The sequence below is a fragment of the Ambystoma mexicanum genome, chromosome 8, assembly GCF_040938575.1.
Source record: "Ambystoma mexicanum isolate Mex_15411 chromosome 8, UKY_AmexF1_1, whole genome shotgun sequence".
Lineage (NCBI taxonomy): Eukaryota > Metazoa > Chordata > Amphibia > Caudata > Ambystomatidae > Ambystoma > Ambystoma mexicanum.
In genome coordinates, this window is record NC_090929.1 from 839,728,997 (window position 1) to 839,744,978 (window position 15,982).

The 15,982-nt window shown below is 45.7% G+C and overlaps 1 protein-coding gene across 3 annotated transcripts in view; it reads right to left on the reverse strand.

Moving 5' to 3' along the window:
• The window catches only part of CDH23 (cadherin related 23), a 3,939,560-nt gene that overhangs the window by 307,418 nt on the left and 3,616,160 nt on the right, over positions 1 to 15,982 (reverse strand). For all 3 annotated transcript variants that reach the window (XM_069610726.1, XM_069610725.1, XM_069610724.1), the window contains 2 exons: positions 6,098 to 6,267; positions 955 to 1,092 (listed from right to left, as the gene is read on the reverse strand). In XM_069610726.1, the coding sequence (XP_069466827.1) occupies positions 955 to 1,092; positions 6,098 to 6,267 (308 nt within the window). The remainder of the gene's footprint in view (positions 1 to 954; positions 1,093 to 6,097; positions 6,268 to 15,982) is intronic.

The following is a 15,982-nucleotide window of genomic DNA, read 5'->3' on the forward strand; positions in this document are numbered from 1 at the left end:
ATATCTTTATTTTTTTGGAGTCAAGCGGCATGCTCTTTTCTGTCAAATATTTAAATAACTACTGTACAGAATAACCCCAAACCATGGATGGCATGCGAGTCAACGCTTTGTGCCCAAGTTGTTTTGGACCTGGTGCAGCGGTTGGGCTGTGCACTTTGGCAAAAATTGACCTTTTTTGTCTATAGGAAAATGAATGGGAAATAGGCCACACTTTTGGAAAGAAAATGTATAACTTTTTTGTTTTTTAACAAATCTTTACAAAACTTTGCAGTCTGGGTTGGGGGGTTGAGGGTGCAGACTTTTAATCACTTTCAAAATTTTGGTCAAATCCGTTACTTGAATCAAAACCTATTAATAATAGAATTTTGAGGGGTGCCAAGGTGTGTCTGGACACCTGTCACCACCACGGATGCACCACAGACGTCATCATGTCACCACGCTCATGCGGCATGCTTGCATGCAACATGTCCATGGACAGTGTCTGTGACTGCAGATGGTTTCAAAGTGCATTTTTGCCCAATCTAGATTGTGTGAAGTTGAAAGTTTATCCTCCCATAGCTCCCAGACCTATTCTTAGTTGACCTGTCAACTTTTTCAAGGTCTTCTTTCAACACGGTAGTCCGCAGACAGTCGCGAGGTCCGTGATGTTTTCTCTGAAGGGACCCATACATTACTTTTAGTCATTCACAATCTGGCAGACCAGGAGAGCTATTTCCAGGAGACTTCCAGGAGTTCAAGAATGACTTCTGTCATGACCATCCCACCTTCACAGTTGCCACCACCACAGGGAGACTTTGTTTGCCTTTGGGACCCATGTCAACACAAAGTGAATCTTTCCAGTTGGAACAGCATTGCCTCCTGAAGCTGCTGAACCTGTGCTTCTTACAAGTGTATGCAAAGAGGTCAATTATTGGTGAACACTGTGAAAAGAGAAGAAACCCAACAGAGACTTACTGTTGTGGGATTGATTCCAAATTTGCCCTCTCCATCTACCAGGCTGTACTGAATGAGGCCGAAGCGACCAGAATCTGCATCAGTGGCCGTGATCTGCAGAACTTTGGTGCCCAACGGGATGTCCTCGAAGACGGATTTCTGACAACAGAAAGATTAACAGAGGGTGAGAAAATATACTTTGAGGTATCAGTGAGCACTGGTCCAGACTAATGAGTCCACTTGATCTACGCTTGGCCACGGGGACACTCTACCCTTCATCCCTCTAAGGTCTTTTGCTTTCACTGTGTGGGATCTACCAACAGTTGAAAAGAGTCCATCATAGCTCATGTAAAGTGTTCATCGTTTAAGTACTATCATATATTCAGATGTGATCAAGGTTCATTAGCAAAGGTGAACATTTTACATTATATAACCCAAAAACCTCCTCACAAAAGTTTGCCGTTAGGCAAAAAACTCTTCTTACAATGCATTTTTTCACCAAGGCAAAGTTTGCCCTAGTGCTAATACGGAATGGAATTATCACTAGGGCAAAGTTTGCCCTGGTAAAAAAATGCATTGAAAGTATATGTTTTTTTAGCTCTTTGGCAATTTTGGCCCTAGTGATAATACCATTCAAAATGACACTTGCCGCAGTGCAAAGATGTTCTACCAAGGCCCACATGTTTTTTGCCCTAAGGCAAATGCATTTAGCGCTAATACCATGCAGAACTGCACTTGCACCGGTGCAACGTTTCTGGGATCTGGTCCCTTATAAACTTTGGAAGGATGTGTGCTGCATGAAAAGGTTGGACTATGCCAGTATTCAGTGAAAAAAGCTAAAACTAAAGCAAATATGTTTTCCTTTTTTTCTGCTAGCGAAATAATAAAGGAAATCATTGTTTTGCCTAAAAACAAACTCCTTCTTATCACATTTCAAAAGAGGAGCAATGTTAATTTGCTCCTATACTTATCCCATAAGGGGTAAAATATGCACAACATTTAATTAGTTTTATTTATTGGCTACCACTGCATCATGAAAAAACAGCACAAATAAAGATATTACTAGCTGTACCCAGCAAATAATTTGACAATCTAGCACTCTGTCCCTTTCTTGCTGTGAGCGGGAGTCATGTTATATGGTGCACAATTGCTAGAGCCATGCCAGCCATTTCTGACAGCAGGGAACCAGGCCTCATTACAAGTTTGGAGGTAGCCATGGTGCTATTAGCACCATAGCTGCCTCCAAACCGGGCTCCATTACCGGGTTCCTTCAATGAGGAATAACCGGGTCATTCCAACATTGGAGGACCCAGTAATTCCACCTTGAAGGAACCATTCCCCATTCCCATTTGAGCCCCCAGAGGGCTCAAAGGGAATGGGAGGGAGGTAATAATGAGCACATTGCAAATGGCCCGTTATTACCTCCCTCTTCCCCTCGCGGGACCCGGAAAGGACGTCTGGTTTTACCAGACGTCTGTTCCGAGTCCCACAAAGGAATCCTCCTAATCAGCGCTCCCGTAATGAAGGGTGCTGGTCCCGTACCGGCACCCTCCATTACGGGACCGCAAGGGTTGTAATGAGGCCCAATATCTTGAAGGAGAGGTGGATGGCGTGCTGTGCTTTTTATGGTTAAAAGTAGATTGAGAGCAGTAGTGACCAAGGCACCCCCGAGATGGGGCAAGGCCTAGCATATGGAGATATACATTGTCACTGCCTGTGTCCTTCAGGAATGTTGCCATCACACTGAGGGTGTATTATTATTATCATTAGACCATTTATTGAACTCGGATCTAGCTTTGGGAGCTCCTTTACAATGATAGGGGTAAGAACATGCTGAGGGAAGTAGAGAAACAAGGGAATCGGGACCTAACAACAGGGGAGGGTGGGCAATGGATCTACAAGCAACCAGGGGAGGAAATAGTGGTGATCTGAACACCCAGTTTCGGGTAGGGTGGGGAGTGGATGGTGTGTGCACCTAGGTATTAGTGAGGATACATTCCTAAAGAGAAGAGTATCGAGCTCCTTCTTGAACTGTATAAGTGATATTGATGGGAGGAGGTTCCAGAATCTTGGGCCATAGACAGTGATGGCCTGTCTTCTGGTTCTTTCCTTCCTGCACCGGCAGAGTTGAAGTTTAGACATGTCCTCACTTCTGCTGGATCGTAGGCATACAAACCTATGGGGAAAGGTGAGCAGGATGCGGATAGGCTCGACTGGGCGTGCTGGGGTGCTGACACACCTTGTAAGTGGCCAGAGGTCCAGGCTGCAGGGTCAGTATCCCTCAACTGGCAGCAACCAACTGACCACCTCAGGTCAGTGGGAACCCTACTGCATTTTACTGTAGTGGGTGTTTGTTGGTATAGGGGGATAACATTTGTAGAATAGGGCTTGGGTGGTTCTAAAGGGTGAGGGGGAGGTAGAACAGAGGAATGGAGAGCCAGCACTCCCCTCATAAGAATATTGCAGTAAGATGGGATAAGGTGACCAGATATCAGAGATTTGCATTGTCACCATCTGCAATAGGTATTTTGTACTTTTTGTTAATTGAAAGTGTGCATGCAACCATTGGCCCGCACACAAAATTCAATGTTAACTTGGTCCTCATAAAAGAAACAGATCATGGGTTTTAATCTGAGCATCGACGTGTACTGGAGGAGCCGAAATAAAGATAGGGAATCAACAACTGAATGCAGTGGAGGGCAGCCCCCCCCCACTTAAAACTAAGTAGAGAAATTCATATGGACTAATTTGGTGTTGGAATTATGTGAAAATGGTATTCATAATGTTAGTATATACTAGTAGTCAAAAGGGCACCGTGTTTATAAGGTCAAAAATGTCATTATTATGATGTGGGAAGGTGGCAAGGCACAGAATGGATAAATAAGGTTTTCTGTACACAGACAGAAAAGAGCTCTGACCAATACCTTTTACTGAAAATGCATGTAACTGAAATGTGGATAAAATGAGAGAAATTAAGTAATGATTCAGAGTGTGTAGAAGGAGGTAATTGTGAAGTGAAACATTCAAGGCTACCATGTTGTCAGAATTTAGACAAATGTGCTGAATCAAGACAAACTAATTGGGCCTTGTCTGGAAATGTATCTGAAGGTTCCAGCTGCATCAACCATAATTGGGCAGAGCACCAGGGGAAAAAGTAAGGATGTGCGCAGATTGTATTTAATTTTTGAAGGTGTAGTTCAATTAAAAAATAATTGCCCGGTGAGCTAATGCTTAACGATGAGTTTGCCTAGACTTGTGTAGGGAGAGTGGGGGCAGGATGCTCCCTCTGAGAGCTATAAGAGGGAGCTCTGTTTTGAGCCTGGGGTGGTTGAGTCTGTGTACTTGACCACGATGCTGGTTGTGCTCTGTGACAGCATGGCATGAAATAAAACCTGATGAACTTTACAGTCTCTTTTACAAATCCTTGAGTTGTCTCTATTTATTGGTGTTGGAGTATGTGAATCCAGCACCCCAGCCACCTCAAGGTGCAGCTATCTCGTTTTAAGGTACTCGAGGGTGAGCTCTAATCCCATCGGCCCGTCAGAGGTCCCTCCGCCCTCCTGTACAGCCGTGTCTAAGAAGGGAGGACTTTTTGAGAGAAAATGGTGTATATTCTCAGCAAAAGAAGCTATTCAAAAAGGACGTTACATAATTGTGCTAATACTGCTGTCTGTCTCTTTTTAAAATGAGCTTTGAGTATGTACTGTAGGTTTAATAAGAACCTTACAGTTGCCTTACTGACCAAAGCACATTATCAAAATCAAAATAACCATCTAAGTTATTTTCTAATAGAAGGTTATCATTCCAAGATGGACAATAGGCAAACTCATGTTGTACTCTTTCAAAATACCTCTATGAAAAAGTGTAAAAACAGCACACATTAGGCTTACTGAGAGTTTTGCAAGAAATCAAATGGCATTTGGTGAACATAGAAATGAGCACACACCTTATATTTGACGTATATGCTGGTGATAAAAGGGTTATGTGCTTCAATCATTAAGCACATAAAACACTCAGTCTTGGCGTTCATTTCATTTTTCATAATGCTCAGCCTAACGTTACAATGTTTGTAACCATAAACCATATATACTCATTTGGGCAAGTCTAGGCTTTGGATGTGAGTATAACATGTCTGCGTTATCTCTATCTCCACTGCGGCCTAATTGAGACAGAATTTTAAAAGAATAGGGGCTGACATGTGAGGCTTATGAGGATCCGTTAAAAACAAAGCTGTGATTTACATGTGATCATTCACCTCTAGTTATTTCATAACCAGGATAAAAAAATTACTTTGTCATCTTGAGTTTTCTATAAAAAAATACCTTGGTTCACCCTCATTTGAAAGCACAGATATTCAAAAACTGTAGAATGCTTGAGTGAACCCTACCAATATATATAGGGTCATGAGGATAGGTCATGGCAAAATGCGTGTCTTGCAAGCAAGACAACACTGAGCAGCATGGGTTTGATACCAACTCCTGTGTTTAGAGGCTGGACTTCCACATGATCTAAAATCCCAATTTATTAATTTTTATGTAACAAAGCACATCACTTTCTTCAAATAATCAAAACAGTGAATCAATCTGCATCAGAGGAATACAATGTGAAAAGTGAACCTTTTTTTAAATTAAAAAATGGACATCTGCTTTCTAGGGCCATATTACAGAAAAGCATATTCTTCCAATACATTTTTGCATCAGGACAAAGTTTGCCCCAATGCTAATACCATTCTGTAAGAAAGAGCATTAGCAGTAACTGTGTCTGGTGCAAGATGCATTGAAAAAAGTGTTTTGAGGTATGACAACTTTACCCTGCTGCTAGTATCATGAACAATTGCACGCGCACTGGTGTAAAGTGTCTGTAATACTGTACATCTTGAGTTAAGGAATTTTGTCTGGTTCATCAAATAAACTCTACTCTTTTTTATTAGGAACCAATCATCTAATGCAAAGGCACGCTGCTTTCAAGTATACATGCTTCCTCTTCTTGAATTTCCCACTGAGATGTATATCAGTAAACTGGTCACTGAGCTAGAGATTCAAACAAGGTCATTTGAAAGCCATAACATGAATTTAATGTTACAGATTAACACCCAGTGTTCAGATTGTACATTCATTAGGTTTTCCCTGCATCTGCACTCCCTCGCTAGATGCCGCAAACTTACGTGATAGGATGGCTGGCTGAAAATCGGATTGTTGTCATTGATATCCACAATTTGCAGGTAAGCTGGAACCTCTGCTGACATTCGAGGTGACCCATTATCTGAAGCCCTGATTGTGAAATTCAACCATTGCACTTGCTCATAATCCACTGTTTGGTTTGCAGTAATCTTCCCTGCACAAAAACAGAGAATTAAATTAGATCAACGCATTGGATTTAGTATAGCACAGTTTTTATGGCGTTAATACTGCATGCCAAGGGCTGGAATGGGGAATAACGGCCCGGCAGCCCAAGTTATCGGCCCGAGTGAAGCCATTATATATGGGCCATTACCCCTGTTAAATGGGACGGAGGGTGTGGGGAAGATGGCAGCAGGGGGAACACGTCATCAGCTGGCATGGAACATAGGCTGAGATTGCACGTCCCTTCAAAGGGCACTTGGCGCTCAGAAGTCATTTTTTTGAATGACTTTCCTATTCTATCCTGACACGTTGGGATAGGGGCGGATCGGCTGTTTCCAGGTTAGATTCAGCAGTGTGGTAAGGGGGTTGAACCATTTCCAAGAGCTGGAAGTGTAACATAAAATCCTACAATGCCTTATATTGTTTGTTTTATTTTTAAGTTTTATTTTTTGAATTACAATTACACCTTTTTGCCATCCAGATTTCACAATGCTAGATGAATAACATGCACATACACTATGTGTATTCATATTCATATGTGATCCAATAAATTAAAGTTACTCACCGTGGTGACTAGAGTACTCATAGTCCAAAGTCCCCTTTCCTCCATCCTTGTGGGGCATCCCCCAACATAGGGATAGTCATCATATTAAGTTTATTCGGAAACAAATTATCCATAAACCATACACAAAATAGAACTGCATAGTAATACAATTCAATTCAATTTTTTTTTTAAGTCCACGATATAAGCTTACAAACATTACATATATTAAAAAAAAAGAAAATTAAAATGTGCATGTGTGTAAATCAAGATAAAATCCACAGGAAGCGTCCAGGCGATTCAATAACATTTTCACGGTTCAATCATATTTTGGGCAGTAAATTTAGTTCTCCGATACCTGGCCCTTCTCAAGTAGTCCACCTTGCCCCAGGCCACTGGCATCGTAGCGGCTGAAAGCAAATAACATAAAGCAGGCCTAGCCTGAGACAAGCCAGCCGACCTAAGTAGTGGCAAAAATGTTTTCCGTCTTAGGTCTGTGTAATGTGGGCAGAACAACACAAAGTGTAGAAGGTCCTCCACTGGCCACTGACAGCAGGGGCAAGCTGTGGGTTTCACATTATGAGTCCAGCTTTTTGTTCATGCCCCTAGCCATAAGCAATCAAACCGGGCTCGGGTCAAAGCCCAGCTATCTGCAGGATTATCACTGTGGAGCAAGTACGGCTGAATAGCGTCCGCAGATGTTAAGACAATATGCCTTCTGTTTGCAAGAACGCCTAGGGCAGCGGACTCCCTATTTGCCACCAAGATGGATTTAAACATTTCCTTGTATGCCCTAATTACACAGGGGGTCAAGAAGATTGGGGGGCAGACAAGATTAGCACAATTTAACTGTCTAATGCATTTCTGGATGTACATCAGCCAAGGGATTTTCTTTACAGCTGAGCTACTCACCAGGGCTCTTATGATCTTGTGTGAGAGAGTGGCTTTCTGGTTAGCGCATAGTGCCAACCAGTGCAAGACTGGAGCCAATAGCCACTCATCGGCAATATGGGGACATCCCAATTCCAAATGTGTCCCATAGTTTGGATCAGACTGTGGTAGCCCAAGCAGTTTTCTAAAAAATGAAGTTCTCCACATTTTCGATTTTTGGGATCCTTTCCATACCCCACAGTGCTGCCCCATAATTAGTGGCAGTTTTTGTTTGAGCCCTATAAACTTCGAGAATTCATTTGATTGGGCCCCCCACACAGTTATATTGAAAGCGGGATGAGCCCCCAAGCGCCTGTCTCATCCTTATACATTGCTTATCGACATGGCCAAACCCTCGCCAATTCTCCGTAAAACAAATTCCCACGTAGTCAAAACTGGTGACCCTCGGGATAGGTTTGCCTCCACTCCATATCGTGCGCATCTTGAGATGTCTAACACCCAAACTCTTACATGCCATGACAGCTGATTTTTGTAAATTCACAGTCAGCTTATGGGAAGCCATAAATTGGGTGTAGACATCCACCAGGCATTGTATGGCTACGGGCAATTAAAACCACATCGTCGGCATAGCCTAAGACTGGGAGGGGGAGGCCACCCACCGTGATATAGTCAGTGTGGGGGCTAACCAATGCCTGGTAGACACCATTTATGTAAAGGGCAAACAATACCGGGGCCACAACACAGCCCGGCGAATGCCCAAAAAGTTCTAAAAAAAAGCTGTGCACTGTTCCTGTTCCCCGAATCTGAAACAAGCTGATGTATATTCATGGATTATCTGGAGGACCTTGACCAAATCCTCCGGGCAACCCATGACCTGAGCACTGCCCAGAGCATAGCCCTGTCTACTTTGTCGAACGCGGTGCTCAGGTCCATGAATGCTAGGTACAAAGGCTCACCCCCTCACATGTATGGACGTAGCTCCCACCAAATACAGGTTCAAAGCCTGGTCCCTAGTTTCTAGGCCCGGGCAAAAACCATATTGCATCTCTGTGAGAACCCCAGAGTCAGATATCCATTGTTCTAGCCGTGCCAAAACCACACGGCCAAAGATTTTAAAGGAGGTGTCAAGCAAAGAGATGGGTCTATAATAAAGGGGGCTACTAGGGACACCCTTCTTAAAAATAGGAAAAATGATTGCCTGCCTCCATGTTTCCGGGTAGGTACCAAGCTCCAAATATGCATTAAAACACTTAGTCAACATTGGGGCCCATAGGTCCACCTCATCACAGAAAATATGGCTGTCTGGCCCGGGGGCTCGATTAGGGAGTTGCTTGTTAATAGCCATCTCTACCTCATTTATCGTTAATCGGAGAGGGAAACCACTGGGCTCACTATAGGGAGTTAAAGGATTAGCCCTATACAGGATGCTAAAATGTTTAGACCAAGCCAGTGCACTAACATTATTCTCTTTGTGTGTTTTTACTCTTTTGTGGAGGGGGTCCATTAGCCACAAAATCACAAAAGGTTTCAGAGTCCTTTGATTGCACAGCCTGGATCTTGCTCTTCCAACTGGGCCTTCCTTTTTGGCAGGACGCGTTTATAGTGCACCCGGGCAGTAATTATCTCACGTCGGGTACTGTCTTTTTCCTCCAAAATACCCTTGAGATCTTTCTGTGCGATCCGGCAAGGTTCGTCGAACCATGTTTCCAGGTTCTTTTTCCCTTTCTTCAATTCCCTTTGAAAAATGGCATGGATAGAATTCCAAATTATTTGGGATGCCAAAATTATGGCGCCTGGGGAAGATATGTTTGCCTAAATAATAGAGAGTTCCTCTATATTAGATTTACAAACGGACGCTTGAGTGTCCACAGTGTCCAGTCTGGCCCATTTAATTCTCTGCTTGCACAGGGGATTGATGCCACACTGGTCCAGTTGGGGAAAATTGACAAATGGGACCACCGGCGGGCCTATTCCTATGACCAGCCAGAGTGCATGATGGTCACTCCGTAGATTATTAAGTACCTCGAATTCCTTAATTAAATGCCAATCCCTCATGTGGGCACAAAAGTAATCAATTGTAGACGATCCCTGAGTGCCCACAAAGGTTGGCCTCCCAGGCCGATCCGCTCCCACCCGACCATTCAGTGAGCGAATACACCATTCCAGAAACCACTCACAGAGCTGCAGGCCCCTTTCATCCACCAGTTGTGCGGGAACAACCCCATGCAGAAGATCTTCACCCAGCTCTATGTCCACTGTTGGAATTCCTGCCCCCAATTTCACATTAAAATCACCTCCCATTATTAGTAATAAGGCCTGACTCCCATTAGCAGGGGCTTATTCTTCAATCAAGTATCTAAGAGTCCCTGGTCACCCCTGATTAGTGGTGTGTGGGCTATTGTAGACTTTAACCAAGAATATGGGACGGCGCCTAACACGGCATGCAGTAACACATTGTATATTCTGATTTTTTGTTTCTCTTCCCATTAAGGTTACGGCTAGAGATGCCTTCACCAAGACTGCCAGGCCACCAAAACATCTCCCTCGTTTTCCCTTTTCCGAAGGGACACACTGCAACATAACCATTAAAGCATATTGGGTAAAGTGCCCAAGTTTCCAGAAGGAATATAATATCATATTCCCTCAGGATGGCGGCTATCTCCCCCTGAGAAAGCTTAGACTCAGCACCGGCTATGTTCCAGCACAGACAAGACATAGAGGGGGACACCTGTTCATCTAAGGGGAAATTTTGACCAGATTCCCCTCCCCCTTCCAAGTCTGTCCACGATCTGAACCACCTCCCCCACAGCAGCTGGTCAGTCCAATTCTTCTATTTCTCCCAGGACCTGGAAACGATTTCTCAAATCCACTGTGGCTGCTAGTATCATTGGAGCCAATAGGCTCCCTCCCCCGGTACCCTCCACAGGCATACGTGGGTTCGGAGGTTTGGTGGTGGTCCGGTGGTCAGACAGAGGGGGCTTGCGGGGTAGAATGCTCCTAGGGGGGGAAAGGCGCTGTTAGCTGAGGGGGGAAGGAGCGAGCGCCACTCGGGATTAATAGAGGAAACTACGTAGTTGAGCATAGCTTGAGCAGTCATAGACACCACCACATAGTCCCCCTTTGCCCATTTAGGTTGCCTCCCCACCCATGAGACCCTTCTGGCCATGAGAATACCACTAGGATTCACCTTCATCTCTGGCAGACGATTATTAATCCATTTTGCTGTTTTGTTGATAAGGGAGGGGGTGGTTTCCACCTGACCTGGATCAAGTTGGGGGAGCCCCGTAATTACTCCAACCAATGGGGCAGCCTCTGGAGGGAGGTTGAGGACTTCTTGCGCACCGGAGGGACATTTATCCTTTAATATCTTATGTGAGCCCACGGCTGAGACCCCCAAACCACTCTTGGCCCCCTTCCACAGAGTGCCCTCCAGAAGGGAAACATTATGGCGTATTGGGAGTGGGAGTGGTACACCCAAAACTGTGGTGTTGTGTACTATGGTCTCACCCATGTATGGTTTATTGGGGATATGTAAAGGGTGTTGAGCAGAACCCTACTCGATCTACAACCAGAGTTTTAATTTCCAAAATGTCTTTTTTAAGACCTCTTATTAGGTCATCCATAATGCAAAGGGTTGTACTTAGAGAGGTTATAAGGGCGCCTATTTCATCCAAAATTGGTGCAAGCTTTCTGTCCAGCACTGTGTCCAGGATTTTAAAGTCACTAGACGCTGAATCCATGGAGTCATCTAGAGACACCACCGAATTGATGTTGGGTCCTTTGTCCACCAGGGTATCCGGGGGTACAGTTATTGTTAGCTCTTCAAGTGTGCGGGCCCCGTTGGGGGTCCCCACACTACCACCTCCCAACGGATCCCTATCTGGGGAGTTATAATTTAATGAGGTTTCAAGACATTGTGAGAGGCTGGAGAGTGAAGAATTTGGAGAAGGTAAGGGAGGCATTCTTTTTTCCTCAGTTGCACTAGATTGTAGACTGACAACTTCGATGGCTCTTTCAGTGTGTAAAATACACTCTTCAAGTTTCCCTGCGATCTGTTTCAAATATTCATTTAGGGTTGATTGTCCTGGTGAGATCTGGGGACCCTTACTTTTTCTGGCCTTAGGTTTAGAAAAATTCCCACCTGGGTCAGATCCACCCTGTCCACCCAAAGAACTGGGTTTGCTTTTTTTATTGGGGATCAATGGAGGGGCTTTGGCCTTGCATTTGGACATATTTTATGAGTGTTAGAGGCAGCACCTGCTTTGCCAAATAAAATGTCCAAAAATATTTCTTAATGAGCTACAGCCAGAGAGCCCCTATTAGTAAGAAGAATATAGGCAAGTTACCTAAAGTGGAAATGCAGAGCAAAAGACAACAAAAAAGACACACATGCAACAGGTTAAAAATAATATTAAAAAAGTCAAGAAGTAAAAATATAAAATCTAGGAGTGCCGGTGGGAAATGGACACAGTACAGAGGTACAAAATAAATCTGAGCCGTGGGGCGACAATGGAGAAGGGGAGAGATATACTCGCAGCCCCTCGCCCTAAAGAACAAACCCCATTATATAACAAAACCAAGTACTAAAAAAGAAAATGGCAAGAATTAATCAATTAAACCAGCATCCCCACAAAAAAAGAACACAGATTGAATTACTTCAGGCACAGACTTATAACAGGATGGGACGCTATTTCCAGGGACTGGGACTGGGAACGCCTGATGGCTTAAGAGCTGCCTTAGTCCATCTCTCCCCCCTGTCCCTCAGTCCACCAGAAGTGATATACAGTAAGTTTAGGGAAATAAAAGTGGAAAAACAGGCAGTGAGGACAGGGCACGGCCGGCAGCTTGAGGAACTGCCTTAGTCCGTCGCACCCCCCCCGTCCCTCAGTCTGCACTGGCCGCCAAGTTCCCAGTATAGAGAAAATAATCAGGCGTAATGTAGGGCTGGAGTTGAGGCAGCAATTAGGCAGTAATCAGGGCAGAAGCTTTTTACACCACTGTGGGGCTTCCAAATAGACACTATTTTAGTGTGCTGCAATGCGAAAATGAAACCGTAGTGAAATTACCACTTGTAAAGAAAGCTTAGTGGCGATGAGCTAAGGGCTGTTAGCCACTAAGGAGGTAATAGACCAAATTTTGCGAGTGAGTGAGCCCCCAGCCTTCAGCAGCAACCTTCAGCAGCAGCTGCAGATCATTATCTCCAAAAACACGTAGGGGGAGAAAGTTTGCTGATGAACGGGCAGCCACTCTGCGTAGGGCACTACAGGACGCACCAGATTGTTAAAATGTCATGGTGATGGAGGAGGTTGGGCCAATTAATGCAAAAAGTGCTCAGGGTCAGGGGAAACTTCCAGGGGGACTGGGGCTAAAGTGTGTAAATTGAATCCAATGTAGCCCTCCTCACCTCTGATTCTGCCTCGGATTCTGCTTTAGGTTCACTCCTACAACCATGAAGAGAAATCACAGTCCGATGCAGAGATGAAGTTTTGATGACAAATGGCAAATAATGACAGGTAAAAGCAGCTGCAGCTCTGCAGACTCACACAGACTGCAGAGACTGCCCTTGTCAGCCCTTCACCACGCAGTGGTGGTTTTCTTTGCAGGCAGCAGGTGAAACTCATTAACCCCTCCTCTTCCAGTCCACTAAGGCAGAGACTGCTCTTGTCCACCCTTCGCCACGGCTTCACCGAGGAGTGGAGGTTTTCTTTGGAGGCAGCAGGTGAAACTCATTAACCCCTCCTCTTCCAGTCCACTAAGGCAGAGACTGCCCTTGTCTGCCCTTCATAGGGATAGTACCGGAACCTTTGTCAGTGAAAAATTGAGCTTCCCCATTAAATTTAGTATATAGCACACAAGGGCGCTGCCTCAGGTGTGGGAATGCCCCGCTGAGGCCCCGCCCTACAGCGCCTCAGCTCATTCCCCTTTGAACACAACAGACGCTTAGGTACTTGGCTACTCTTATTACCTATAAGCCATTGGCATACTGGCGGGGGTAGGTGAGTGGGATGTATGGAGTAAAGGGGACTATGGACTACGGTGAGTAACTTTAATTACTCATACATCCTATTCCCTTTCCTCCATCCTTGTGGGTGATTCCACCAAAATAGACCATATGGTGGAGCTGTGACAATCTGCCTCATATCTAGGATGAAGTTAAAAGGTTCTTCAGGACCACCTTACCAAACTCTGCATCATGCCTGGAGCTGGTATCCAGCGAGTAGTGCTTACAGAAGGCTGACAGAGTGGCCCAAGTAGCTGCCTTGCTGATGACATCCCAACAAGCATGTATATGAAGCATGATGGCTGTGGCTTTAGCTCTGCCCACATGGGCATGAATCCCCTTAGTAACAGGTTTGCCTATGGCAGTGTATGCCTCCGAAATGGCCTGAACCATCCAACGGGTGATGGAAGCCTGAGAGCTGGGGGAGGAACACCCAAAAGTCACGAACAATGCCTCAGACTTCCTGAAGGATTTAGTCGGAGAAAGATAACACCATCTCTGCCACCGACTGGGGGTTCGGGAACAACACTGGCAGGCAGATCCATTGATTCAGATGGAATTGAGAGACCACCTTGGGCAAGATGTTTGGGTGAGTGCGCAAGATGACTCTGTTGTTGTGAAACATGGTGAAGGGCTTGCACAAAGACAACGCTTGCAGCCCTCTAACCCTGCGTGCATAGGTGATAGCAACCAATAAAACAGTCTTTAGCATCACCAAGTAGATGTCTACAGAAGCTATTGGCTCAAAAGGCTTGCGTTGCTAAACTGCAAGAACCACATTGAGGTCCCAGACTGCATGTGACCTATGCACCAGAGAAAAAAGCCTAAACAGCCCCTTAAGGTGGGCCTTAACCACCACATTGGCTGCAGAAAACACTTGCCCAAGGGAATTCTTGTAAGCTCTGATGGCCACCAAATATGTGCAGCCAGTATCCACCTGAACTCCAGAACGAGCCAGGTGTGCTGGAAAGGCCAGTACATCACACAGAAGACAGGACAGGTGACAGGGACCAGACCCTTGTCCCGTGCCCAATGGCAGAACCTAGTCCATTTGCTCCTATACTGTGACCTAGTTGATCAGGAACCAGGCCGCAAGGGCCAGTTTGGCCAGGCCCGGATGTTCCACTGCCCCGGCCTGCTGCATCAGAAAGCCCCTGCTTGGGATGGGAAGATGAACGGGACCCTGGGAGCACAACTGCAGCAAATCTGAAAACCAGGGTCTCGTAGCAATGGGATCAACAAGGATGAGGCTGCAATCCACAGATGCACAGAACTTGCAGAGTGTCTGTTGGGGCAGATGGGAGGGTGGGAACTCATAACACCAGCGGTCATGCCAACAGATCTGGAAGGTATCACCCAGTGACCTTCGACCCTGACCTGCCCATGAAGCAAACTGGGGGCACTTGACATTCCGGGGAGATGCAAACAAATCCAGGTCCGCGAAGCCCAACGCTGGAACAGGGGCAACAAGGAGTTGTTGTGCAACTCCCACTCATAGGTGTTGAACCCCAAGCAACTCAACTGGTCCGCTTCTGCATTGCTGTCCCCTGTGTTGCTGTCCCCCCTGAGGTGGACTGCTGAAATCCAAATTCCTTCCATCAGGGTCCATTCCCAGATCAAAGCCGCCTCCATGCAGAGGTGGGGGAATTGGTGCCAGCCTGCTTGTTCACGTAAAACACTGTAGTTGTATTGTCCATCCTGCCAGAACAGACTGTCCCTGATGAGGGGCAAAACACTTTGAGGACCAGACCCCCTGCCCTGAGCTCAAGCAGATTGATATGTAAGAGGGCTTCCATCCAGTACCATGCTCTATGAATCGCATAGCCCTACAGAGTAGCCCCCCAACCCAAGAGGGAGGAGTCCATCATCTCCACCAGGGTAGGCTTCAGATGGGTGAAGGGGGCTCCGACTGAGACATTGCCCTCCATCAGCCACCAGCGAAGATCGGGCAGTAGGAGTGGTGGTATTGGGATCCTGTCTGACTGAGACCCTGTCTCCTGATTCCAATCGGCCACCAGTTGGAGCTGGAGGCCCCTCATCCAGAGGCGAGTGTGCTGTACAGTGAGCACGCAGGAGGCCAAAAGGCCCAGAATGTGCTGGAACCACCATGCCGATGTGATCCATATTGCCAGAAACTGTCCTTCTCCATTGCCGAGGTACGTAAGCCTCTCGGGCATAGGGTCGCCCACTGAACAGTTGTTTACTAACGCACCACCAGGAAGATCAGTTCCTGAGATGGGCATAACTGTGATTTCCTCTGTTTGAGGGAAGACC